Consider the following 27,338-nt stretch of genomic DNA (forward strand, 5'->3'; position numbering starts at 1 on the left):
ACTGGGAATGTGATGAAAGAAATAAAAGCTGAAATAAATCATTCCCTCTACTATTATTCTGACATTTCACATTCTTAAAATAAAGTGGTGATCCTAACTGACCTAAGACAGGGAATTTATACTTGGATTAAATGTCAGGAATTGTGAAAAACTGAGTTTAAATGTAGTTGGCTAAGGTGAATGTAAACTTCAGACTTCAACTGTATGTGTATTTTATGTAATGTATATGGGCTCCAGTATCTATTTGATCATGTGGATTTCATGTATTGTTGTGATAGTCTAGCTATGATGTCCAAGCTAAATTTCCCCTAAGAGATAAAGTTTGTCAAGCCAAATGCTTTTTTTTATCCATATGCCAGCCTGTATGGCTTGGTTTTTATCCATATGCCAGCCTGTATGGCTTGGTTTTTATCCATATGCCAGGCTGTATGGCTTGGTTTTTATCCATATGCCAGCCTGTATGGCTTGGTTTTTATCCATATGCCAGGCTGTATGGCTTGGTTTTTATCCATATGCCAGGCTGTATGGCTTGGTTTTTATCCATATGCCAGCCTGTATGGCTTGGTTTTTATCCATATGCCAGCCTGTATGGCTTGGTTTTTATCCATATGCCAGCCTGTGTAGCTTGGTTTTTATCCATATGCCAGCCTGTATGGCTTGGTTTTTATCCATATGCCAGGCTATATGGCTTGGTTTTTATCCATATGCCAGGCTGTATGGCTTGGTTTTTATCCATATGCCAGCCTGTGTAGCTTGGTTTTTATCCATATGCCAGCCTGTATGGCTTGGTTTTTATCCATATGCCAGGCTGTATGGTTTGGTTTTTATCCATATGCCAGGCTGTATGGCTTGGTTTTTATCCATATGCCAGCCTGTATGGCTTGGTTTTTATCCATATGCCAGGCTGTATGGCTTGGTTTTTATCCATATGCCAGCCTGTGTAGCTTGGTTTTTATCCATATGCCAGCCTGTATGGCTTGGTTTTTATCCATATGCCAGGCTGTATGGTTTGGTTTTTATCCATATGCCAGGCTGTATGGCTTGGTTTTTATCCATATGCCAGCCTGTATGGCTTGGTTTTTATCCATATGCCAGGCTGTATGGCTTGGTTTTTATCCATATGCCAGCCTGTATGGCTTGGTTTTTATCCATATGCCAGCCTGTATGGCTTGGTTTTTATCCATATGCCAGGCTGTATGGCTTGGTATTTATCCATATGCCAGCCTGTATGGCTTGGTTTTTATCCATATGCCAGGCTGTATGGCTTGGTATTTATCCATATGCCAGCCTGTATGGCTTGGTTTTTATCCATATGCCAGGCTGTATGGCTTGGTTTTCATCCATATGCCAGCCTGTGTAGCTTGGTTTTTATCCATATGCCAGCCTGTATGGCTTGGTTTTTATCCATATGCCAGGCTGTATGGTTTGGTTTTTATCCATATGCCAGGCTGTATGGCTTGGTTTTTATCCATATGCCAGCCTGTATGGCTTGGTTTTTATCCATATGCCAGGCTGTATGGCTTGGTATTTATCCATATGCCAGCCTGTATGGCTTGGTTTTTATCCATATGCCAGGCTGTATGGCTTGGTATTTATCCATATGCCAGCCTGTATGGCTGTTTTGTCCTGCAATTATCCCATGTGGACCACCAGCCCAAGACGGACTCACCTAAAACCAAAACAGAGACAGAGAACAGTTCATATTTTGTCATTTTTGTATTTTTGTCTCATTTTCACAAAACATGTACAAGGAAGGAAAAACCTGAGGTATTTTGCGTCAAGCAGCCTAAGGTATCAGGATTTTATTTAAAAAATGTACCTAAATTCATCAATATTCTTAGATACCTTGCTATTTACACAACATAACAACAATAATAATAATAATACATCAATACCAACAATTATAGCAATTGGGACAGCCTGCATCTTCTCTTAACATGTTTTTAAATAATTATAACGACATCTTTTAAAAATTAAGAGACTAGAAGGAAAGCCTCAGAAAACTGAACACAGGAAATCCAGGTCTGACCTTACAGCAGCACAAAGGTACAGGTCAAAGGTCACAATAGAGAAAAGCTAACCAAAGGAAAAGAAAAAAACACATATACGTACATCATAAATAAATAGACAATCTCGCACCAGCAGAGCAATAGCATTCATTTATTCACTTCTGAATCACGTTCTAGTTTCATCCCTTCCGTTTTGTTTTGTTTTTATCAAACCTTTGGAAAATAAGAGAGTGAGAGCGATAGACTGATAGAGATAGTGAGGGAGTGACATGCATTGTGCTGATGTGCAAGCAATTGTGTACCCTGCGCCAGGCTTGGCTCACTGAAAGATCCCCTGAGAACAAACGAAAGGTGGTGGTATATCTTTGTGTGTGACTATAAGTGTCTGTGTGTGTATGTGTGGAGGGGATTTGTTTCAGCTATGGGCTTCTCTCATATCCCAACACAGTTCAGTTCTGTGTGTGTGTGGGTGGGTCTATTTGGAAACTAGCCAACAGAGTGAGTTTAGCAGTGTGTTAGGTGGATGTCTCTAACATTGTCAACTGTGTGGATCTACTTGCATATACCGGTAGTTGTTGTCATGAGCCCTGGAGAAATCAACAGTCCTTGCTCTTTAGTACTGGGTTGAATAAGGTTCTTCATTCTCACTCACACACAGTAACCATCTCCCAGGAGATGCACTAACTGTAGGAGCCCACAATCACAAGAAATAACATCTTAATTACACTCAACTGAAGAGTCATCTCGGTGAACATAAGATGTTGAAAATACCTATTTTCAACGTATTTTCAACCACAAATACATATTTAACATATTTTCAACCAAAAATAAGTATTTTCAACATCTTTTCAATGTAAATTCAATGTTTTCATGCTCATAGGGACTGTTCTTCACAATACCACACATCTGGTGATGTCACCAGAGGTAAGAGCAGGGGTGGGCAAACATTTTGGCTCGAAGGCCACATCAAGATTTAGAAATTCAACTGAGGGTAGCACAGAAGATTTGGGAACCGATTTGTTTGTCAAAATCAATTTCGGGGCCAGAAAAAGGGCAGTTATTTGAAAATATACAGGTCTATTATAATTTCTACAAACATTTTATCTAGTTTTAGACATTCAAGTGTGGCCTAGAGTAGTTTTTAAACCCCAAATAATAATTTGCCCCCCATTTTGTTAGTTGTTTAATACTGAAACCTCCCATGGGCCGGATTGAATGAGCTGTAGTTTTCCCACCCCTGGGTTAGAGTATGTTGGTACCCTCTTAGGAAGTGGATGGGATACTCGTTTTTGAAGAGGAACAGAAAAGTGCATTTCAACGTCAGATGAAACCCAAAATACATCACTCTTCCTCCAAACAAGGAACAGCACATATTGCTTGCTTGTAGTTTTGTGTGCATGAGTGTGTGTGTGCATGAGTTTGTGTGTGCATGAGTGTGTGGTTGTATGTGTTTCATAAATACCATACAACAAAAACTGAGATTAACGAAGGAAAAGAAAAAAGTCCACAAAACATTCTATTATTTCTCATTACCAGAATGAACAGATCAAATAAATTACAACCAGAACTGAGATTTTTTGTTTTTGATTAAAAGTCCATTAAAATCGCTATATATATATTCATATAGTATATATAGTATTTGTCTGTCTGTCGCCAGCCACCCTGGAGCATGCTCTGAGAGGCTGGGGTGGGGTATACTTGGGGGGTGTGGAGTGAGACATGCGAGTACTGAACTCCACTACAGGGAGGGCGTAACTTAGACCTAACTCCTCTCCTCCCCACCGCCCCAACAGTCACGTCACACTGTTAAACACTGGAAACAAGGAAGCAGACGAGTATTGCGGGAAAATACAATGCCAGTCTTTATCAGTCACTATGAGTCCTCTTAAACTGCAAAGTCTTTGTAAACCATGATGGGCTGACACGCCAACATGGAGGATTCGTCATTGTTTTGATGCAGTACCACCGGTATAGACTCTTAGGAGAGTCTGAATAGTCTCTCTCTGCATTGTGCTGTGGTGTGTTTCTGGGGTACAGAGCTCTTTCTAAGTCTTTGTAATGAAGGGAGGGGCAGACTGAGCCATGCTGGGGGTTGTGGTTCTCTGGGGCTGAAGTCTTTGAAATGAAGGGAGGGGCAGACTGAGGCATGCTGGGGATTGAAGTCTTTGGGAGGAAAGCACTTAGCTATGTCTCAAATGATACCCAATAACGAAAATAGCACTATACTTTTGGTGACTTTTGGCCAAAAGTAGTGCACTATATGGGTGTTGTTTGAGATTTGCCCCTGGATCTGTTTTTCTTTAACTGACACCATACAGAGGAAATAGTTCACAGTTCATAGTTCAGTGTCAGTGCCCCATAGCTCTCCGTCTTTCCCCGTAGTTGTTCTCTTCAGAGCTTTGGTTGATAGTACTGTAAATGTAACCTAGGAAATCGACAGCCTGCTGAACCCCATGTCTAGTCCAGGAACACTAGCTAGATAAGGGACTCCCGGAATCTCTCTGATGTTTCTGTCTTCTCAGAGTTTGAGTCTTTAACACGGTCTGTTTGGGGAGCGTAAATTTCCCCCCTCTGTCCTCCCTCCTCCTTCAGGTCCGTTTCCCCTCCTCCCTGCGTGGGCCGGTTGTGGTCAGGAGTGCGGTTAGTCAGGACACCTCGATGATCTCCATGCTGCCAGAGAAGCTGGACTGCTTCCCCATCTTCTCCAGCTCCTCCCGGGAACGTGTCTCGGAGATGCCCTCCTCAAACTCCATCTGACAGCTGCGCCGCTTGAACTGCTTCTCGGTGCTGTTGGAGGCCGTCCCGTTGGCGACGGGCGTTGAGGAGTCCCTCTGTAATGGCGCTGATGACGACGATGCCCTTTTGTCCCGCTGCACTTTCTCCCGTAGCCGCACCCCCTCGCTACAACCGAACGCCACATATGCAGAGCTGCTTCCGAATCGCACTTCCACCCCTCCTCCTACGTCTCCTCCTAGTTCCACCCCTCCTCCTACATCTCCTCCTAGTTCCACCCCTCCTCCTACGTCTCCTCCTAGTTCCATCCCTCCTTCTCCAACCTCTTCAGCCCCGAAGTACCAGGGGGCGTCGGCAGTGGGGGTGACAGGTGTGACTGGGGTGGTGGCCTGTACTGTGTCTCTGTGTTTGGTCCACATGGTTCCGGACTCTTTGGGGGGCAGAGAGAGAAGCATGGAGCCCTTCAGGCTCTCATCCAGGCTGGGGCTCTTGTGAACGGGCAGGGAGCGTCCCAGAGTCAGACTCAGGGACTGGGGGTGTACCGGGGAACTGGTTGTGGATCCAGATCCAGAGCCGTGCTTGGCTTTCCTCCTGGGCCTGGACGATGATGGACCTCCAGAACTGGGACCCCCAACGTCGAGACCTCCGATGCTGCCGCCGCACCCCGGGGAAGGGAAAGGTGACTCGGCCGAGCTGGGGCTGTCTGGGACAGGGGAGAACTGAGGGCAGACACCGTTGACAGGGGGGCTGTCCAGCTTACATAGCTTGGGCACGTCTTCGGAGTGTGTGGGCGCTGCCAGGCGCAGGCAGTGGGGGCTGCTGGGGGAGTAGACAGACTTGATGTCCAGGGAGAAGGATCGCTTCAGCCGGTTAGTGTCCAGGATGCGCTCGGCCGACAGGTGGAGGCCGTTGAAGCCCTGCTGGAGAGAAGTGGGCGAGGGGAGCTTCGGTTCTGGTGGGGTCTGGGGCTCTATTGATGAAGTGTCATATTGACCGTTGACTTCTGACCCTGAGCTGAACCCGTTGACCTCTGAGCCCTGGGATTGACCTTTGCTCTCTGAGGTCTTGTCGTCTGACAGCGCCTGGAGGAGCCGCAGCCCCTTCTCAAACTCCAGCAGCTGGCCCAGGAAGTTAAAGTTGGGCGATATTGAAGGCCGTCGGTCCTTCACAAACCTGGTCAAGAGGAAATAAGAGGGCAGAATGTTACTTCCAGTTAGAGTTGGGGCTCCAGATGCAAAGTAAAGCAAAACAAATACTTTGTAAAGTTCTTCTAAGCTACTTCCTGTGTAAACCTAATATTCATCGTTGGGTTGTGTGCATTTAAGAAGCAGGTTACCCCCGAATGAACTGGTGTGAACTAACTGCCACACAAAAGATGATCCTAGGCAATGATCTCCAGACAACACAACTAGTTCCTACTGTACACTAGTTCCTCTGGCAACCAGAAGAATGTCATTTCTCAAGACTGGGGGGTACAGATGAGCGTATAGCATTTCTTGAAACACTGAGTCCACTTTTTAAAGATGCTGCAACTTAAGCTCAGCTGGTGGGGAGCGTCGGGTAGAGAGTGTACCTGTAGGCATCATCCGATGACAGGCCCATTGTCTTCATGATGTATGCGATGGCGATGGTTGCCGAGCGTGAGATTCCAGCCAGGCAGTGCACAATGACTCTGCAGTTTGACACCTTGGCTTTGTCTGTGGGAGGGGGGAACAAACACGTGTGAACACACACGGCTGTACACAGAACCCAGGAACAGGATTAGCTAGAACAGAGAGTCTTCTGGGAGAATGAAACACCCATCGAATTTGAGTTAGTTAGAATAGAAAGTCTCCCGGGAGAATAGACGGGTTCGCTGACAACGTCACGAAAACGATGCACACGCTTCAATGGGGCAGAAGGCAGTGTGTTGAGCTTCTGGATGGCCAGACAGCTGGCAACAATGACAAGAAACTGGCATGTGGTGAAACGTAAGTGTCTCGTTTCAGCTCGTTTGATCGTGTTCTTGATACCATGTCTTAATTTGAGCTGTTATGACTGACTGACACGTCTATGCTAATATGGCTCAAATTTGCTAGCTGGCAAGCTAACCAACAACTGTGTATTTGAGAGACAAGTGCTCATTGTGCAACTATTTATGTTTTCAACAAATATTGGAGACTAAATATAGTTTACATGTTAGCAGCAATCTAAGCCAAACCCGTCTGTTTGAACCATAGTTCTGCACACATCGGCTTTGTTGCTAAACAACCAACCCGTCTACGGAACACCCATAGAAAACAAACCACCTCTTCAGCACAGGGGCTCGTCGACATCACGATTAACCTCGCTTTGGGAGTGTACCACTTGTGAAAACAAGGAGGGTGATACATTACAATATTGTGATATACTGAATATGAGGCCTGTTTCACTATGTTGTATGACATTCTTTTATTTTATTTAATCTTTAATTAACTAGGCAAGTCAGTTAAGAACAAATTCTTATTTACAATGACGGCCTACCCTGGCCAAACCCTAACCCGGACGACGCTGGGCCAATTGTGCGCCACCCCACGGGACTCCTAATCGGTTGTGATACAGCCTGGAATCAAACCAGGGTCTTTAGTGATGCCTCTAGCACTGAGATGCAGTGTCTTAGACCGCTGAGCCACTCAAGAGCCCCAATACACAGACATACATACACCGCTCCTGCTCAGGTTACTACTACTAGTGCATATTCTGCATATACGTGCATAATCATGGTCCTCTGTAGCTCAGTTGGTAGGTCATGGCGCTTGCACCGCCAGAAAGTGGGTTTGATTCCTGGGACCATCTATACATTTAAGCATGACTGTAAGTCGTTTTGGATAAAAGCGTCTTCTAAATGGTATATATTATATTCTCTGCACATGCAAAGACACACAATCATGACTTACCGATGAATTCATTGGTTTTCTCCAACCAGGGCAGTAGCTTCTCACAGTAGTTGTCGTTGACGGGGATCCGCATGAAGTGGCTCTCGCTGATGAAGTCAGGCTTGGGACAGGTGTTACTGGCATTCAGCACGTACGTGATTCCATTCTGAACCATCAGGTCCTACAGACAGACAGAGAGAGACACATGCAGACAGCGGACTGTTAGAAAAGGCAATAACAGAGAGCAACAACAACAAAGCTAATGCTTTATTGTACTTCCTTTCCTCTCACATTCCCTCTACTTCCCCTTGACTGCTACGGGCTCACCTTGTTGAGGACGTCTTTCTGTGATCCCAGGTAGAGGTGTGGTAGGATGCGTGTGGGTCCTATGTTAGCTACAGGTAGGCAGGGTTGGGATATGCTCATAGGCAGAGCTGGCTTGCTCTCACAAAGCCCGGGGAAACAGGAGGAGAATGCAGCAAAGCCCCCTAAAGGAGAAAAAGAGAAAGACAGAGAAATAAATACAATTTCCGAAATCAGCAAACGTTTGGGAGCTACTGCTCATGCACATACAGAACTCACAACTCCAACACAGAAACCTGCTTGACGTTACATTTTCCCTGTTGTCAAGTGAAAGTCTACACACCCCTTGCACAGTTGTAACATTTTCCTGCCTGGATTAAAATTATATTATTTTTCCTACTGATCTGCATAACTTGCTCCACATTTTTTAAGTGAAAGAAAAAGTATTATCATGTTTTATTATTCTATATTTTTTTATTACTCTCCCTGACTGTGCACTGAATCCCCTTACATTACAGACTTGTGTTTCAACAACATGGCTGAACCAGTTCAAACTGTGTACATGCATAACAGTTGGAGCTCGATTATGGGTTAGGGTTTCTGCTCCCGGCTCAGTAGGAAATCGTTTTCTGCTGCACTCTGGGAGATAGTTTGGCTGCTGGGCGGTGAGGAATGTGTGTGGCTGGCCCTTTAAGTGCAGACGGCTCCACTTTGGTCTGTGTGTGTGTTAAAGACTGTGTGTGTGTGTGTGGCTCTGTTTCCTTCATGAGCTCATGTCCTGTAGCAGAGCATTGCGTCAGGGCTGGGGAATGAGAGAGGCCACAGGTGCAGGGCCAGCACAGAGGCCCAGTAACATCCCCCTGACAACCGTGCAGTACACACACACTACCACCTGGGGCGGCAGGTAGCCTAGTGGTTAGCGTGTTGGGCCAGTAGCCAAAAGGTTGCTAGATCAAATCCCTGAGCTGATAAGATAAAAATCTGTCGTTCTGCTCCTGAGCAAGGCAGCTAACTGACTTGCCTAGTTAAATACAGGTTCAATTTTTTAAATAAAAAACAGATGCGCAGCACACACACAACTGTGCAGTACATACACAGACATTCATACAGCAGCACTCAAATATATAATACACATTTGCTCACACTCCCTTTCAAAATCTGACTAAAACACACACTTACTCTGCATTACCACGGTTGTTTAACTTCTGGCTGGATGGGAGGAGAAGGGGAGAGCGAATGACCTCGCCAGGCGAGGGAAGGAGTGAGTGAGGGAGGGAAGAAGGAGTGCTTCAAGGAAACCCTGAGCCCCAGCAGAAGGATTAGAACCTAATCTTGGTTCAGTCCTGCCTGACCCTTTCTGGGCTACTGCCAAACACACACACACACACACACCCAAAGACATGACATCACCCTGCTAAACTAGCACACACAGGACATGACATGACATAGCCTAAAAGTGTAACACACACCAGGCTACAACACAACACCCTTTAACTCCACACACACAAAGCTGTAAGTAAGCACTTTGCTAGTAATATATAACTGGCATTGTAACCTCAGTTTCTAGTAATATATAACTGGCCCTGTAACCTCAGTTTCTAGTAATATATAACTGGCCTTGTAACCTCATTTTCTAGTAATATATAACTGGCTCTGTAACCCCAGTTTCTAGTAATATATAACTGGCCCTGTAACCTCAGGTTATAGTAATATATAACTGTCCCTGTAACCCCAGTTTCTAGTAATATATAACTGGCCCTGTAACCTCAGTTTCTAGTAATATATAACTGGCTCTGTAACCTCAGTTTCTAGTAATATATAACTGGCCCTGTAACCTCAGTTTCTAGTAATATATAACTGGCCCTGTAACCTCAGTTTCTAGTAATATATAACTGGCCCTGTAACCTCAGTTTCTAGTAATATATAACTGGCCCTGTAACCTCAGTTTCTAGTAATATATAACTGGCCTTGTATTCTCATTTTCTAGTAATATATAACTGGCTCTGTAACCTCAGTTTCTAGTAATATATAACTGGCTCTGTAACCTCAGTTTCTAGTAATATATAACTGGCTCTGTAACCTCAGGTTATAGTAATATATAACTGGCCCTGTAACCTCAGTTTCTAGTAATATATAACTGGCCCTGTAACCTCAGTTTCTAGTAATATATAACTGGCCCTGTAACCTCAGTTTCTAGTAATATATAACTGGCCCTGTAACCTCAGTTTCTAGTAATATATAACTGGCCCTGTAACCTCAGTTTCTAGTAATATATAACTGGCCCTGTAACCTCAGTTTCTAGTAATATATAACTGGCTCTGTAACCTCAGTTTCTAGTAATATATAACAGGCCTTGTAACCTCAGTTTCTAGTAATATATAACTGGCCCTGTAACCTCAGTTTCTAGTAATATATAACTGGCCATGTAACCTCAGGTTATAGTAATATATAACTGGCTCTGTAACCCCAGTTTCTAGTAATATATAACTGGCCATGTAACCTCAGTTTCTAGTAATATATAACTGGCCCTGTAACCTCAGTTTCTAGTAATATATAACTGGCCCTGTAACCTCAGTTTCTAGTAATATATAACTGGCCCTGTAACCTCAGTTTCTAGTAATATATAACTGGCCCTGTAACCTCAGTTTCTAGTAATATATAACTGGCCCTGTAACCTCAGTTTCTAGTAATATATAACTGGCCCTGTAACCTCAGTTTCTAGTAATATATAACTGGCTCTGTAACCTCAGGTTATAGTAATATATAACTGGCTCTGTAACCTCAGTTTCTAGTAATATATAACTGGCTCTGTAACCTCAGGTTATAGTAATATATAACTGGCCCTGTAACCTCAGTTTCTAGTAATATATAACTGGCCCTGTAACCCCAGTTTCTAGTAATATATAACTGGCCCTGTAACCTCAGTTTCTAGTAATATATAACTGGCCCTGTAACCCCAGTTTCTAGTAATATATAACTGGCCCTGTAACCCCAGTTTCTAGTAATATATAACTGGCCCTGTAACCTCAGTTTCTAGTAATATATAACTGGCCCTGTAACCTCAGTTTCTAGTAATATATAACTGGCCCTGTAACCTCAGTTTCTAGTAATATATAACTGGCTCTGTAACCTCAGTTTCTAGTAATATATAACTGGCCCTGTAACCTCAGTTTCTAGTAATATATAACTGGCCCTGTAACCTCAGTTTCTAGTAATATATAACTGGCTCTGTAACCTCAGTTTCTAGTAATATATAACGGGCCATGTAACCCCAGTTTCTAGTAATATATAACTGGCCATGTAACCTCAGTTTCTAGTAATATATAACTGGCCCTGTAACCTCAGTTTCTAGTAATATATAACTGGCCCTGTAACCTCAGTTTCTAGTAATATATAACTGGCCCTGTAACCCCAGTTTCTAGTAATATATAACTGGCTACGGTAACCCCAGTTTCTAGTAATATATAACTGGCCATGTAACCTCAGTTTCTAGTAATATATAACTGGCCCTGTAACCCCAGTTTCTAGTAATATATAACTGGCTACGGTAACCCCAGTTTCTAGTAATATATAACTGGCCATGTAACCTCAGTTTCTAGTAATATATAACTGGCCCTGTAACCCCAGTTTCTAGTAATATATAACTGGCTACGGTAACCCCAGTTTCTAGTAATATATAACTGTCCCTGTAACCCCAGTTTCTAGTAATATATAACTGGCCCTGTAACCTCAGTTTCTAGTAATATATAACTGGCCCTGTAACCCCAGTTTCTAGTAATATATAACTGGCTACGGTAACCCCAGTTTCTAGTAATATATAACTGTCCCTGTAACCCCAGTTTCTAGTAATATATAACTGGCCCTGTAACCTCAGTTTCTAGTAATATATAACTGGCCCTGTAACCTCAGTTTCTAGTAATATATAACTGGCCCTGTAACCTCAGTTTCTAGTAATATATAACTGGCCCTGTAACCTCAGTTTCTAGTAATATATAACTGGCCCTGTAACCTCAGTTTCTAGTAATATATAACTGGCCTTGTATTCTCATTTTCTAGTAATATATAACTGGCTCTGTAACCTCAGTTTCTAGTAATATATAACTGGCTCTGTAACCTCAGTTTCTAGTAATATATAACTGGCTCTGTAACCTCAGGTTATAGTAATATATAACTGGCCCTGTAACCTCAGTTTCTAGTAATATATAACTGGCCCTGTAACCTCAGTTTCTAGTAATATATAACTGGCCCTGTAACCTCAGTTTCTAGTAATATATAACTGGCCCTGTAACCTCAGTTTCTAGTAATATATAACTGGCCCTGTAACCTCAGTTTCTAGTAATATATAACTGGCCCTGTAACCTCAGTTTCTAGTAATATATAACTGGCTCTGTAACCTCAGTTTCTAGTAATATATAACAGGCCTTGTAACCTCAGTTTCTAGTAATATATAACTGGCCCTGTAACCTCAGTTTCTAGTAATATATAACTGGCCATGTAACCTCAGGTTATAGTAATATATAACTGGCTCTGTAACCCCAGTTTCTAGTAATATATAACTGGCCATGTAACCTCAGTTTCTAGTAATATATAACTGGCCCTGTAACCTCAGTTTCTAGTAATATATAACTGGCCCTGTAACCTCAGTTTCTAGTAATATATAACTGGCCCTGTAACCTCAGTTTCTAGTAATATATAACTGGCCCTGTAACCTCAGTTTCTAGTAATATATAACTGGCCCTGTAACCTCAGTTTCTAGTAATATATAACTGGCCCTGTAACCTCAGTTTCTAGTAATATATAACTGGCTCTGTAACCTCAGGTTATAGTAATATATAACTGGCTCTGTAACCTCAGTTTCTAGTAATATATAACTGGCTCTGTAACCTCAGGTTATAGTAATATATAACTGGCCCTGTAACCTCAGTTTCTAGTAATATATAACTGGCCCTGTAACCCCAGTTTCTAGTAATATATAACTGGCCCTGTAACCTCAGTTTCTAGTAATATATAACTGGCCCTGTAACCCCAGTTTCTAGTAATATATAACTGGCCCTGTAACCCCAGTTTCTAGTAATATATAACTGGCCCTGTAACCTCAGTTTCTAGTAATATATAACTGGCCCTGTAACCTCAGTTTCTAGTAATATATAACTGGCCCTGTAACCTCAGTTTCTAGTAATATATAACTGGCTCTGTAACCTCAGTTTCTAGTAATATATAACTGGCCCTGTAACCTCAGTTTCTAGTAATATATAACTGGCCCTGTAACCTCAGTTTCTAGTAATATATAACTGGCTCTGTAACCTCAGTTTCTAGTAATATATAACGGGCCATGTAACCCCAGTTTCTAGTAATATATAACTGGCCATGTAACCTCAGTTTCTAGTAATATATAACTGGCCCTGTAACCTCAGTTTCTAGTAATATATAACTGGCCCTGTAACCTCAGTTTCTAGTAATATATAACTGGCCCTGTAACCCCAGTTTCTAGTAATATATAACTGGCTACGGTAACCCCAGTTTCTAGTAATATATAACTGGCCATGTAACCTCAGTTTCTAGTAATATATAACTGGCCCTGTAACCCCAGTTTCTAGTAATATATAACTGGCTACGGTAACCCCAGTTTCTAGTAATATATAACTGGCCATGTAACCTCAGTTTCTAGTAATATATAACTGGCCCTGTAACCCCAGTTTCTAGTAATATATAACTGGCTACGGTAACCCCAGTTTCTAGTAATATATAACTGTCCCTGTAACCCCAGTTTCTAGTAATATATAACTGGCCCTGTAACCTCAGTTTCTAGTAATATATAACTGGCCCTGTAACCCCAGTTTCTAGTAATATATAACTGGCTACGGTAACCCCAGTTTCTAGTAATATATAACTGTCCCTGTAACCCCAGTTTCTAGTAATATATAACTGGCCCTGTAACCTCAGTTTCTAGTAATATATAACTGGCCATGTAACCCCAGTTTCTAGTAATATATAACTGTCCCTGTAACCCCAGTTTCTAGTAATATATAACTGGCCCTGTAACCTCAGTTTCTAGTAATATATAACTGGCCCTTTAACCTCAGTTTCTAGTAGTATATAACTGGCCCTGTAACCCCAGTTTCTAGTAATATATAACTGGCTACGGTAACCCCAGTTTCTAGTAATATATAACTGTCCCTGTAACCCCAGTTTCTAGTAATATATAAATGGCCCTGTAACCTCAGTTTCTAGTAATATATAACTGGCCCTGTAACCCCAGTTTCTAGTAATATATAACTGTCCCTGTAACCCCAGTTTCTAGTAATATATAACTGGCCCTGTAACCTCAGTTTCTAGTAATATATAACTGGCCATGTAACCCCAGTTTCTAGTAATATATAACTGTCCCTGTAACCCCAGTTTCTAGTAATATATAACTGGCCCTGTAACCTCAGTTTCTAGTAATATATAACTGGCCCTGTAACCTCAGTTTCTAGTAATATATAACTGGCCCTGTAACCTCAGTTTATAGTAATATATAACTGGCTACGGTAACCCCAGTTTCTAGTAATATATAACTGGCCATGTAACCCCAGTTTCTAGTAATATATAACTGTCCCTGTAACCCCAGTTTCTAGTAATATATAACTGGCTCTGTAACCTCAGTTTCTAGTAATATATAACTGGCCCTGTAACCTCAGTTTCTAGTAATATATAACTGGCCTTGTAACCTCAGTTTCTAGTAATATATAACTGGCTCTGTAACCTCAGTTTCTAGTAATATATAACTGGCTCTGTAACCTCAGTTTCTAGTAATATATAACTGGCTCTGTAACCCCAGTTTCTAGTAATATATAACTGGCTCTGTAACCTCAGTTTCTAGTAATATATAACTGGCTCTGTAACCTCAGGTTATAGTAATATATAACTGGCTCTGTAACCTCAGTTTCTAGTAATATATAACTGGCTCTGTAACCTCAGTTTCTAGTAATATATAACTGGCTCTGTAACCTCAGTTTCTAGTAATATATAACTGGCCCTGTAACCCCAGTTTCTAGTAATATATAACTGGCTACGGTAACCCCAGTTTCTAGTAATATATAACTGGCCCTGTAACCTCAGTTTCTAGTAATATATAACTGGCCCTGTAACCTCAGTTTCTAGTAATATATAACTGGCTCTGTAACCTCAGGTTATAGTAATATATAACTGGCTCTGTAACCTCAGGTTATAGTAATATATAACTGGCCTTGTAACCTCAGGTTATAGTAATATATAACTGGCCCTGTAACCTCAGTTTCTAGTAATATATAACTGGCCCTGTAACCTCAGCTTAACCTACAGTGGATATGGGTCTGAACACAGAGCAAAATCTGCTGGGCTGAATATGGGTCGTGGTGGAGTCAGCGAGAGCAGAGTGTATTCTGACCCACAGACAGATAGACAGAAAGGCAGACAGACAGACGGCTATATCTGGTGCCTGTCCCTTTAAGACCAGAGAGCAGAGGATCAGAGAGGAAAGGAGGAGAGGAGGAGAGAGGAGAAGAGAAGAGAGGATAGAGGAGAGGAGGGCCTGCCCGTATCCAGCTATTAATGGCAACCGGCAGAAAGATGACATCACCTCTCCACATGCAGCAGACAGGCAGAGAAAGATAAATAAATAAATAAATGAAGAAAGAGAGTGAGTGAGTGAAAGAGAAAGACAGAAAGAGTGGCTCTTGTTATTACTAAGGGAGTCCCTCTTTCCTCAATTAGCACACTTTGTTTCAGCAGGAGTCTATGATATATTCCTCATTCTAAACCCTTCATCCATATGTAAAGGTCTTTATTCACACACTACAACGCTACATAAACAGGAAAAAAACACATCACTTAAGTGACATGTCCCTTTTCATTACAGGAGAGTTGTTGAGAGGACAGGGTCAGCATGGGATATTCTGAGAACCTCCCTTCCTCTCCTCAGGTACAGAGAGCAGAAATGAGGAGTCAGGATTGTGTGCCTGCATGGGTCTATTGAGGCCTATAGCGTTTCAGTAACATTGGGTCAACACCCATCATCACACACACCACTGGGATGTCCAAAAGTGTACAGTGGTCCTGTGCTGTGTTCTTAGTCACCACTGATAACACACAATCTCCCCGTCACCGTCGCTGGTAACCTGGCCTTCAGAGTTAATGTTGCTATGGCAACAAACTTGGGATGATGTGGTTGACTGTTGTTTCTATTGTCCCCGGGGTGCTGTCACTATGGAAAAACCCACCAAGGGCACGCACATATATTGTGCCCTCATACACACACACACACGCACGCATAGACACTCACACTCAGAAAGTACCCAGAGAGACATGCACTCACATCCCCCAAAAGCACCGGATGACACATCTCTCCATTTCAATCCAAACACACACATCACTGAAAATACCCTGTCACATACTGAGGCCCAGCTGTCTGATGAGATGACATCAGAAAGTCAACTGTCTGTAAGCGCTGAGATCACCTTTAGTCTTATGACCAAACACAGTCAGACACCAGGTCTGCGTCCCAAAATGGCACCCTATTCACTATGTAGTGCACTACTATTGATCAGGGCCCATCGGGTTCTGGTCAAAAGTAGTGCACTACATAGGGAATAGGGTGCCATTTTGGGATGCACAAAACACTCAAAAATAATTATGGGCTAAAAACAGACAGTGGACAGAGCACGTTGGGTTATTTTGACCCAGCCAGTTAGGTTGCGTGAATAACCCAACATGTTGGGTTGTTGGGATTAACCAAACATAGGTTAATTTAACCATCAATTGGGTATTTTTTACTTTCATGCTATGTTGACCTAGCAGCTGGGTCTTTTTTTAGTGTAATCCTTAGGTTCTTTTTAGGAGGCGTGGCTTATTAGGGACTTGGCTTTCAGCTAGATGTTATTGGCCAACCATGAGAATAAATGTCCTATATATATATATATATACACACATTCTTCAGATTTACTTTTGTGTTATTGATTCTTGTCTTTTTGAAACCAGGCTGTTGGAGGAGAGAGCCCAGGTGTGGCATGGGCACTCTGGGTCTTTGCTTTTCCTTATGTCTTTACTTTTGTTAGTATGTTTAGTTCTTGTTAACTTGTGGTAGCTTTCTCAGTTTTTGGCTCTAGTTGCTTATGGTTGTGTAGGGTGGCCCGGTATAGCAAATTGTTTGTTAACTTTTAGCTGGGGTGGCTTTTTGGCTGGCTAGCTTGCTAATTAGCTTTCTGGCTAGTCTAGCCTGCTAGCAGTTGGCTAACTTGCCCCTCAGCTTGTGTTAGCTTACTGTTCTCTCTCTTTGCGTCAACCTTTCTTCCTGTTCTCCTTTTTGTCTAGCCAGCTTTAGCTTTCTTGTCAAGGTATCTAAGTGTTGGCAGCTGTTAGTTGTGTTGTTTGTTAGTTTTCTAGCCTGCTAGCTTGCTAATTGCTGTCTAGCTTAACCGCTGGGTTGCTCACCTACTAGCCTTCTCTGTTCTTAGCTCTCCTGTATCCTCACTATAGTTAATTGTTTGTCAGCTATTATCTATTTTAGATTTAGCGTGCTGGCCGGCTAGTTTTGCTGGTTTGCTTTAGTTTAGTTTGTTGATAGCTTTGTTGATAGCTTTGTTGATAGCTTGCAAGATGGCGAACCTCGGCCTGCTAGCCTCCTCATCCTGCTAGCCATAGCCTACTAGCCTTTTAGCCTAGTATAGCCTAACCCCTTTTCAGCTCGTTGTACCTTCTAAGACATTTGGTTATTCATAGTGGGCCTGCATCATGTCAGACCCCAAGCTAGGCACGAGGAAGCACCACAGTGTGCGGTTTCTCTTGAAACTTAAAGATGGGAAAACACTGGATTTGTTCAGATTGGACTTCTCCAGAAGGTTCTTGCAAAATACCCTTAAATTCAATCCAGGTGTTATAAACTGCATTCTTGGGTTGCCTTTAGCATATAGGTTCGATGTGAGTTTCCAGACAGCAGCTCTGTTGAAAGAGTTCTAGACCAGGTATGAAAACAAAAAAGCTAAGTTTGATCTGTTCACTGTGGAGAAATTGTCGGAGGAGGCCACTACTAAGGTGGTGGTCATCAGAATGTTCAAAGAAACAGTGAGTGGGGAAGACACATGCTTTTGGCTGAATAGAAATTGTAAAGTGACAGGTGCACCTAAAAAAGTAAGAGATGCTGAAGCCATCTGGAATTGCAGCTGGCGAATTCCAATCCAACAAAGAGCAGATCTATAAGGGTTTGGGGGCTTACATCTGCCCTCTGTAACGGTGTTGGGAGAGAACCAGGGCTTCCTACAACTTATTTAGGAAGTGTGGAGAGCGAGTGGTGTGCAGGGGACTGGGCCACTCCTTGGACTGCTGGAACCGCAGAAAGTTTAATCTCTGTGATGAGGCTTTTCTCTACAGAGATTGCCACCAAGTGTACTCAAAAGGCACCCAAGGGTGGCTCTGGTGTAGTGAGAACTGAGCAGGGGTTGGTCATTATTGTTGATGCGGTGGAAGTTGCAGGTGAGGAAATGGAGGCAGGAATTACAGAAGTTGGTGTGCTGGGAGGGCAGGTTGGGAGGTTGGTTCCTCTGAGACTAGACCAAGAGTCTTCCTCTCAAGCTCCCCTAACACTTTCCTTATTAAACAACATCACTTTCCCTGAAAACACCCCAAACCTACTGTCTCTTCAGACCATTCTTGTGGCCTCCACCCATGCACATCCCCGAATCACAAAAGGTTGATTGAGGTTCAGAAAAGTGGAGAGGAGGTGATAGAAGTGACAGGTGGCACGCTTGGTGACTGGGCTCCACGTTGTTGTTGGGGTATGAGAATGGGCGTCTCCTGACCCTGATCCTTGAAAACGTATTATTGCCATTTATTATGTGTTTTTTCCTCTCTCCTTTGTGTTTGATCCCACTCCAGGCAAAGAAGCTGATGGAGGGACAGATCTTGGCACCACCTGGTGGTAGGAGCAGTGCGTTGCGGCTTGCTCATGGACTGGGCTTCAGGCTGTGTTGTTGGGGTATGGAAAGGGGCATCGCAGGCAGCCAGAGGGGACAAATGCAGCGTTGTCTTGAGGTCACACACTCAAATGGCACAATCCATTTTTTACTTTGAAAACCAGAGTATCGGTGTTCAAATGGGATCTTGTTAAACCTCTGTGTAGGGTTGGGCACAAATGGTTACATCGCGCCAACATCTTGCAAAGTTTGGTCTGTACTGCTTGGCCAAGCCGGTGCATAGGTATATCCTGGATAACCACCCAGGAGCCTCTCTCGACCAGTGGCTGTCGTGTGTCCGGCACTACAGTCAGAGACCACTGCCACTAGAGACAAATGCAAGGAAGCCCCCCCCCCCCCTCAGTATCCTGTGTATCCTCAGTATCCAGGGGAGGTCTTGCCAAGAACATTGCTGCTGTACAGGGGGAGCCAGAGACCCTTTTCAACGCGGGACTCCACCAAGCTCTGGCTCACCCCCTCCAAACGACATGGAAGCCCTGCAGACCTCCACAGACTTGCTGGTGTGGATGCATGTGCCAACATTTGTTGACACTGCTTATTTAGAATGTAATGTGAAAATGTAAATTAGTTTGATAAAGAGTAATGCAATTATTTATATACCTTATTGTCTAGTAGGGTATATGACTTAATATATCCCCACAATGGAATTTACTTGGGTTTTAGGGAACTCATACATTTCCATAAGCGTCATTGAAGCTACAGAATTTAATGTTCAACCTTAACATGTGATAACTATGCAACAGAACAGATGAACAGGAATGACATTTATTCTCAAGGTTGGCTATAACTATCTGAATGCCACGCCCCTACTAAACTACAACTCGTCTTCAGATCTCACAGCACCGATAGATGGATTATCTGACAACATCACCAAAACGATGCACATGCTTCCATGGGGCAGAAGTCAGTGTGTTGTTGTGATTCTGGATGGCCAGATAGCTAACAACAATAACAAGAAGCTGCCATGTGGGGAATCGTAGGTGGCTCGTTTCAGCTCCTTTCATCTGGTTCTTGATATCATGTCTTGTTTTGAATGATTTCATGTTAATGTTAATATGGCTCAAATTTGCTAGCTAGCAAACCAATAATTGTAACAATGTCTAAAGCACTGCATCTCAGTGCTTGAGGCGTCACTACAGACCCTGACAACCGGCGTGATTGGGAGTCCCATAGGGCGGCGCACAATTGGCCCAGCGTCGTCCGGGTTTGGCCGCTGTAGGCCGTCATTGTAAATAAGAATTTGTTCTTTAACTGACTTGCCTAGTTAAATAAAGGTTAAATATATATATATTTTTTAAACAATGTATTTGAGAGGCAACAAGTCCTCATTGTGGAAATGTATTTATGTTTTCAATAAACACTGGAGACTAAATATAGCTTACATATTGTCAATAATCGAAGCCAACCCCGTCTGTTATGCCACCTAGTTGCGCACGCGTTGGTTTTCTTGCTAAACAACCGACCTGTCTATAACCCAGCAACAATAACCCAGCAGTTTTTCAAGAAAACAACCCAACTAAGTGACCCAACGCCTGCAATTAGGTCAAGCAAGTGCAGCTCAAACTGAAAAAAGCCTGTCGTTTGAAGCTCCTGCTCCTTTTAGTTTCAAAACAACTGTTCTTGGACCAGTTGCCCGTTCCCCACAGTCTCACCTTCACCATTATGAACTGAATAGCCAAACTGACCCTGGTTGTTGAGTAGCCATCCACCTTTCAGTCTATGCATGGTAAACAACTCACTGGAAAGAGGGCGTCACAATGGGCCCACCAGCCAGCACAGACTTCCTATTCCCCCCCACATCCCATCTCCACTGTCCCAACACTCCGCAGCTTATATAATGTGTTTTGTTCTCTCCTCTCTCGGAGCGGCCGGGCCCTCCCTCGTTTACCGAATGGTCTCTCTCTCCCCTTTTTATCTTTCCTTCTCTCCCTCCACAGGGCACTCAATGGGGAGAAGTAGGGTAATGTACACAAATCAATACAATCTAAAAATGCGCCACATATGAATGAATTTCATAGAGAAACACGTTTACAAGAAGTGTATATCAACATATATCAATGTATTGTAGAAAGAAATGGAAAGCTTGTGCAAGTTCATGAGGACAAATGATCCCTGCTCGACACAGAAACACATGGATTGTTTGTTGCCATAATTTGGAAAGCAGAAATGCTTTTTCACCAACACAAATCACATCCTCCATTACTACAAACACTGTCTTCTGGTGAATTTATCCTTTATTTAACTAGGCAAGTCAGTTAAGAACAAATTCTGATTTGCAATGACGGGCTACCAGGGAACAATGGGTTAACTGCCTTGTTCAGGGGCAGAACGACAGATTTTTACCTTGTAGGCTTGGGGATTCGATCCAGCAACCTTGCGGTTACTGGCCCAAAGCTCTAACCAGAATTGGTGAGTTATGATACAAGGTCTGTTTATATGGCCTGAAATCACTGAGATATTGACTGAACAGAGAGAGAGAGAGAGAGAGAGCCTGTCTGTAACATTACGCTGTTGGTCCTATTGACTGGCCCTCAATACTAGACCCCTCTCTGTGTGTTTGTGTGTGTGTGTGTGTGTGTGTGTGTGTGTGTGTGTGTGTGTGTGTGTGTGTGTGTGTGTGTGTGTGTGTGTGTGTGTGTGTGTGTGTGTGTGTGTGTGTGTGTGTGTGTGTGTGTGTGTGTGTGCATGGGTGTGTGAGGCTTTCAGCTGCATTATGCCTTAATGGAGGGGAACACACACATGCACACACACACGCACACTCTCCCTCTCTTCTCCATCCCGGGGGCATTGATTTGCCTGAATGACTGCCCTCCCTCCATCCCTCTCTTCTATCGTTCATATGGGAGAGACATGACACCATCCTCTGTGCCCCTCCAGCTGTCCCCTGTGCTCTGTAGGGGACATTAGCATTTCAATGTGTCTCCCCCACCGCTATGACATCATTGCACACATGCCCCACTCCACTCTGCTCCACAAAGAGTCTGCTACAGCAGCAGGGGGCCTGAGGGTAGCCACTAGATCAGCATGTTACAAAGAACACCACAATTGCAATATAGAGGATTGAAGGGCAACCAGTATCTGTTTGTGCCTATGTTTATGTGACGGTAGATTTAGCATGTGGCTAACAAAGATCTATACGTCAGTACGGTAGCGTTAGCATGTGGCTAACATATCTTTTTTGTTGAGTTGAGTTTTATTTCAGTATACATGGCAGCTAAAAAACTGAATTGTATGTACATCAATATATTTAAGAAAAAGTAAATGTCAATACATGTGTTAGCTAATCTAGATCCATATGTTATGGTAGCATTATAATTTAACTATGTGTGTTTGAGTGTAAGTAGTGAAGCTGGTCTGCAGCAGCTAGGCAGCTAACCTGAGGGCAACACAATCTAAAAAGAACCATTAACAACACCTCTATTCTCAACAGGCAACGACAAACGTGTGATTTTTGTCTCTCTCTGGGCTAATCTGCCCTGAAGCTGTGGTGTGAACACATGCATACGAGCACGCAATGGGCAGTGTGAACAGGACCAGGTGTTGGGCTAACTGCACTGAACCAGCTCACTGCACTGAAACACATGCATACTATACTCTGATGCAGTATACACACTCTACAGCACATCTATACATACAGCAAATTGGCCAGTGTTGATTTTTAGGATTGTTTTTAATATCTATGTTTTTGCATGTTCATTGATTGACTGATTAATCTTATTCTATATAAAGATAAATAACATAAATTTTTCTAAACTAATCCAATCAGTTAGTTAGATGTATTGCACCCATTACTGAAATGGTTTTGACAGTCATTCTGAAAGCAGGTTGCCTGTGAATATACATTCCAACTGTTGGATATTCTATCTGTGACTGGATTCCAAAAGGAACTACACATTACTTTGCAAGCCAGCAAAATGTGACTTGCAGGCCTGATGTGGCCTGTAAACCAGGAGGTTCTTAACATCACTGTGTTACGGTAAAACTTGGCCATAAAAGTGAGGCCTTATGATATATGTAATATATTGTCATAAAAGTTTAATTTTAACGGTAACATTCATCTACAGGAGCAAAAATGAACAATTAAAACAACCATGTCTCTGTCACTAACAAATACAGTCATGGAAAGTAACTCTACGGTTTACACGAAAAGGAAAGGCACAGTGGGAAATGATATTGAGGCGTGGCTTAAAGTGGGCGTGACTTTCAACACATTATTTTTATCTACCCGTGAGCGGAAGTGTTGTACCAGTTTAAGTGGTCCATGATTATGTAACTACATTTTCAGCATATTGGTTAGCAGTTTGGATGTTTTTGGAAGTACTTAAGAGCATGTTGCAATGAAGATGTGAAAATACTATTGTAACGTCCTAAACCCAATAGACTGCTTTGCGTAATGGTTAAAAAGACTATGAGGTGTTATTGCATAACACCATTGGTGCAAACTATATACACTTCATTGTGTTAAAAATACTATATGAGGTGTTATTGTGTAACACTAAGTGTAAATTCCCTAACACTAACAAAGTGTAATGCGCACTAAGCACAGTGTTAATTTAACACTGAAAAGTGTGGACCTGTATAGACACTGTCCCAGTGTTGATTTAACACTGGATCATTTGCTGTGTATATAGCTAGACATACAAACACACGTTATGTTGGAAATACACAAACTGTACAGTATATCAATGCACACTGTGCACCACACACATTTTGGAAATGTAACACTTCATCTTCTGCTGTGTGAAAGGTGTAACATAGCTGGCTTCACACACTGCCGATGCAGAAGAGAGAGAAAGAGAAAATAGAGTGGGAGAACCAGAGAGAGCAACAGAGGGCAGAAGAAATGGGCCTTTGTGATAGTTTTACATGTCAATGACCACAGGTGGAGAGAGCGTGAGCACTAACCCGGACAATTGTGCGGTGCATCATGGGTCTCCCGGTCACGGCCGGCTGTGACAGAGCCTGGACTCAAACCAGGATCTCTAGTGGCACAGCTAGCACTGTGATGCAGTGCCTTAGACCACTGCGCCACTAGGGAGGACCATGCAACTGTATTAATCAACAGTCTGATACTGTATAAACTGAATACAGTAGATTACCGTAGAATGTACAGTAAAATACCATACATTTGTTTTACAGCACACTAAGACGTGTCATTTCAACAGTCAAACACTGTAAAATGCACAGTAAAATACTGTAAATGTGTTTTACAGTATTAATTATGTTGCATTGTGAAAAACTGTTGTGGGCGGGGAAAGACTCTGTGGCTCATTAACATATTTTAAACCGTGCTTTGTAAGAGGCTTTATTTGTTGTACCCGTGAGTACCCCCGCAGAATACAGTAATATATTGTATTTTAGGAATTCTTCAAACCTTGTCCTGAACCTCTACAGTAACTTACTGGCCAATTGTTGCCAGTGATTTACTGTAATTCAGAATACAGTTCAAAAACCTTTTGAACTCTAGTGCACAGTATTGTTGTTTCTCACCCATTAACATATTTTGAGGCGTGTCTTATAAGAGGCTATATATGTTGTGCCTGTTAATGAGAGTCCTGTACCAATTTAAGTGATATGTGGTAGTGATTCCCTACCAATTAAACGTATATAGGGAACAGATCAAAGCGGCAGTAAGTCACAGACCTTTAAAGGTTGAGTGGCTAGCCATGTCCTTTTGATCTGTTCTGCCCGGTAGTATTGATATTTTACAATCCTTTGTTAAGGCTTAAAGTGAAAATGATAGAAAACACCATATATCAGTTGGCATAGTGTAATATATCATTAAATATTCACTATTAGCAATTGCTGATTTTATTTGATACAATTTAAGAATAAAGTACTATCATGCTGTTTTGCTATATATATTTACTGCAGCATGCTGTAAATGATGGTGCATTGTTGAGAATGAATGTGTCCAGAGAAAGAATTGCTGGCTCATTAACATATTTTAAGGCTTGCCTTGTAAGAGGATATATTTGTTGCACCTGTTAGTGAGAGTCCTGTACCATGTAAGTGATATGTGGCAGTAGTTCCCTAACACCTAAATGTATGTAGGGAAAAGGTCAGAGGTGTAAGGTTAAATAAAGGTAAAATAAAAAAGTAGCAGAGAAAGTATCTTTTAATGGTTGAATATTTACCTATGTCCATATTTACCTATGGCCTCTAGATGTGCAAGCGATAAATAACATAGATTATTCATCAATTCAAAATGCCTACAGCCATGCTGCTTGCTATAATCCCTTATAACTACAGTAACATACTGTAGACAACAATGTGTACTGTTTAATGCTTACTTTTACTGTATTGTACTGTGTTTCATTGCTCTGGCATTAAGTTACCATGAATACTGTAAATTAGATTACAGTAAAACAATTGGTACCGTAAAATGGATTACAGTATCTGTACTCACTGGCCAATTGCTGCCGTAACTTACTGTCAATTATACAGGAAATGTTTTACAGTGTACTGCAGCGCTGAGCTCTCTCTCTCCCTTTCTCTGTCATCTCTTTCTAACCTACTGACAGTCCTCCCCAGATTGGGTCAGTACACACCTCGTAGCGCCCTCCCCTCCTTGGTCCTGCGGACTCTGATCTTCAGCCTCCTGTCTGACTCCTGCAGGACAGGCCAGAAACAGTCCTCAGCCGGGGCTATGACCACGTCCAGAGGCATCACCCTCAACACGCTCAACATACACGCGTTCTAGTGCACTCAGATCTGGAACACACTGACTGCCGTCCAGACCAATGGAGTCCAACAGGAAAAACAAACAAACAAATCACTTGTTCCGAAAAACTTCAGAGGGAAAGCCGGTCCGGTCTAAAATTCCACACTACAAAGTCCCAGCTGTCACTACTCCCACTGGTGTTGACCAAGTCCAAGTCCAAACTCAGATCCCAAAGTCCAAGGAGGGAAGGAACCTTAGTCCCCGAACTCAAGAGAACGGACGGAACCCACTTCCAGAAAGTAAACTACTCCCAAACATCTGTAGATGTACTGCCCACAAGTTCCACAAGTCAGTTCTAGAACTCATTCAGTTCAAATCCACCAAGAATCATATTTTTCCTATAATATCTACCAAAGCCATAGAGGTCCAGCAGTATTTTGAGGAATAATGAAAGGAAGAACTATGGAGAGAAGAAATAGGAAAGAGTGTACATGTCTGTCTGTCTGTCTGTAGCTGCTACTGAGTGTCTCTCCGTGCCTTCTCTCCGTGTGTGTGAGCCCACAGGCAGAAGAGCAGTACCCTATTGTTGTGCTGTTTCGCTCTCCCCGTCTCTCATTCGCTCACACTTCTCCCCCTCCCTCCCTGCTTCCCTCTCTCTCTCCCTCCCGCTCCTCTGTGTAGAGGATGACGTAGTTGTTCTCTCTCTCCTCGCTCGCTCGCCCGGAGGGTGAATGAGCTCACTTGCCGTGAGCTCAGACTCTGACCCTGCCCTCCCCCTCTCCCCTCCTACCTCCCACTCTTCCTCCCTCACTCCCTCCCTCTCTTGTGGAGCCAGTGCTCCGTCATAGCTAATGTCTAAGGCATGTAACCGCATTCCTTACTCACCAGACAAATATGTGGTCACCTCAGGGGCCTAGTGAGCTGGAGCAGGGAGAGACAGCAACTACTGCTCTATGGGTTTTAGCAAGATACACACTGCATCTCTATGTGTTTGTGTTCAATTATATAGTTTGTGATTTATAATGTGCAGTGTGTATACAACAAGTAGATGACATCGCTCCCTCTGAAACACATCACTCTCTGCCTTTGCAAAACACACACCCAATGCCTATGTGTGTTTAATTAAATAGGGTATGTTTTCTGATGTGCAGTGTGTGTGTGTGTGTGTGTGTGTGTGTGTGTGTGTGTGTGTGTGTGTGTGAGTGTAGAGAAGGGATGTTAATTAAACACTGAGTTTTAGAACGTGCATGTACTGAACAATGTGTGTGTACCAGTATGTCTTTCATTAGATAGTGTGTGTTCACACTGAACAACAAGTGTGTGTGTGTTATGTATCACATATTAGTGTGAATGTATCAAATTACATTTGTGTGCTTTAGAGAATTTGTACGCGCTTACAGTGCCTTCAGAAGGTATTCACACCCCTTTACCCTTTCCATATTTTGATGTGTTACAGTCTGAATTTAAAATAGATTAAATTTAGATTTTGTGTCACTGATCAACACACACACAACCCCATAATGTCAAAGTGGATTATAATTTTTTTGAACATTTTCAAAATTGAAAGTTAAATGTAAAGCTGAAATGTATTGTGTCAATAAGTATTCATCCCCTTTGTTATGGCAAGCCTAAATTAGTTCAGGAGTAAAAAAAAAGAAGCTTAATAAATTGCATAATAAGTTGCATGGACTCATTCTGTGTTCAAAAATAGTGGTTAACATGAATTTTAATGAGTACCCCATCTCTG

The 27,338-nt window shown here is 42.6% G+C and overlaps 1 protein-coding gene across 4 annotated transcripts in view; it reads right to left on the reverse strand.

The window, feature by feature from the left end:
• Positions 1-1,697: 1,697 nt before the first annotated feature.
• Positions 1,698-27,338, reverse strand: part of LOC139578189 (dual specificity protein phosphatase 8-like) — a 106,323-nt gene continuing 80,682 nt past the window's right edge. For 3 of the 4 annotated variants that reach the window (XM_071405484.1, XM_071405485.1, XM_071405486.1), the window contains exons 4-7: positions 7,964-8,124; positions 7,658-7,817; positions 6,316-6,439; positions 1,698-5,915 (exon numbers count right to left, since the gene is read on the reverse strand). In XM_071405484.1, the coding sequence (XP_071261585.1) occupies positions 4,655-5,915; positions 6,316-6,439; positions 7,658-7,817; positions 7,964-8,124 (1,706 nt within the window). In that variant the 3' untranslated portion in view covers positions 1,698-4,654. Of the gene's footprint in view, positions 5,916-6,315; positions 6,440-7,657; positions 7,818-7,963; positions 8,125-25,478; positions 26,180-27,338 lie in introns of those variants that run through there. The other variant, XM_071405487.1, reaches the window with a different exon arrangement.

This window comes from Salvelinus alpinus, chromosome 6 (genome assembly GCF_045679555.1).
Source record: "Salvelinus alpinus chromosome 6, SLU_Salpinus.1, whole genome shotgun sequence".
Taxonomy (NCBI): domain Eukaryota; kingdom Metazoa; phylum Chordata; class Actinopteri; order Salmoniformes; family Salmonidae; genus Salvelinus; species Salvelinus alpinus.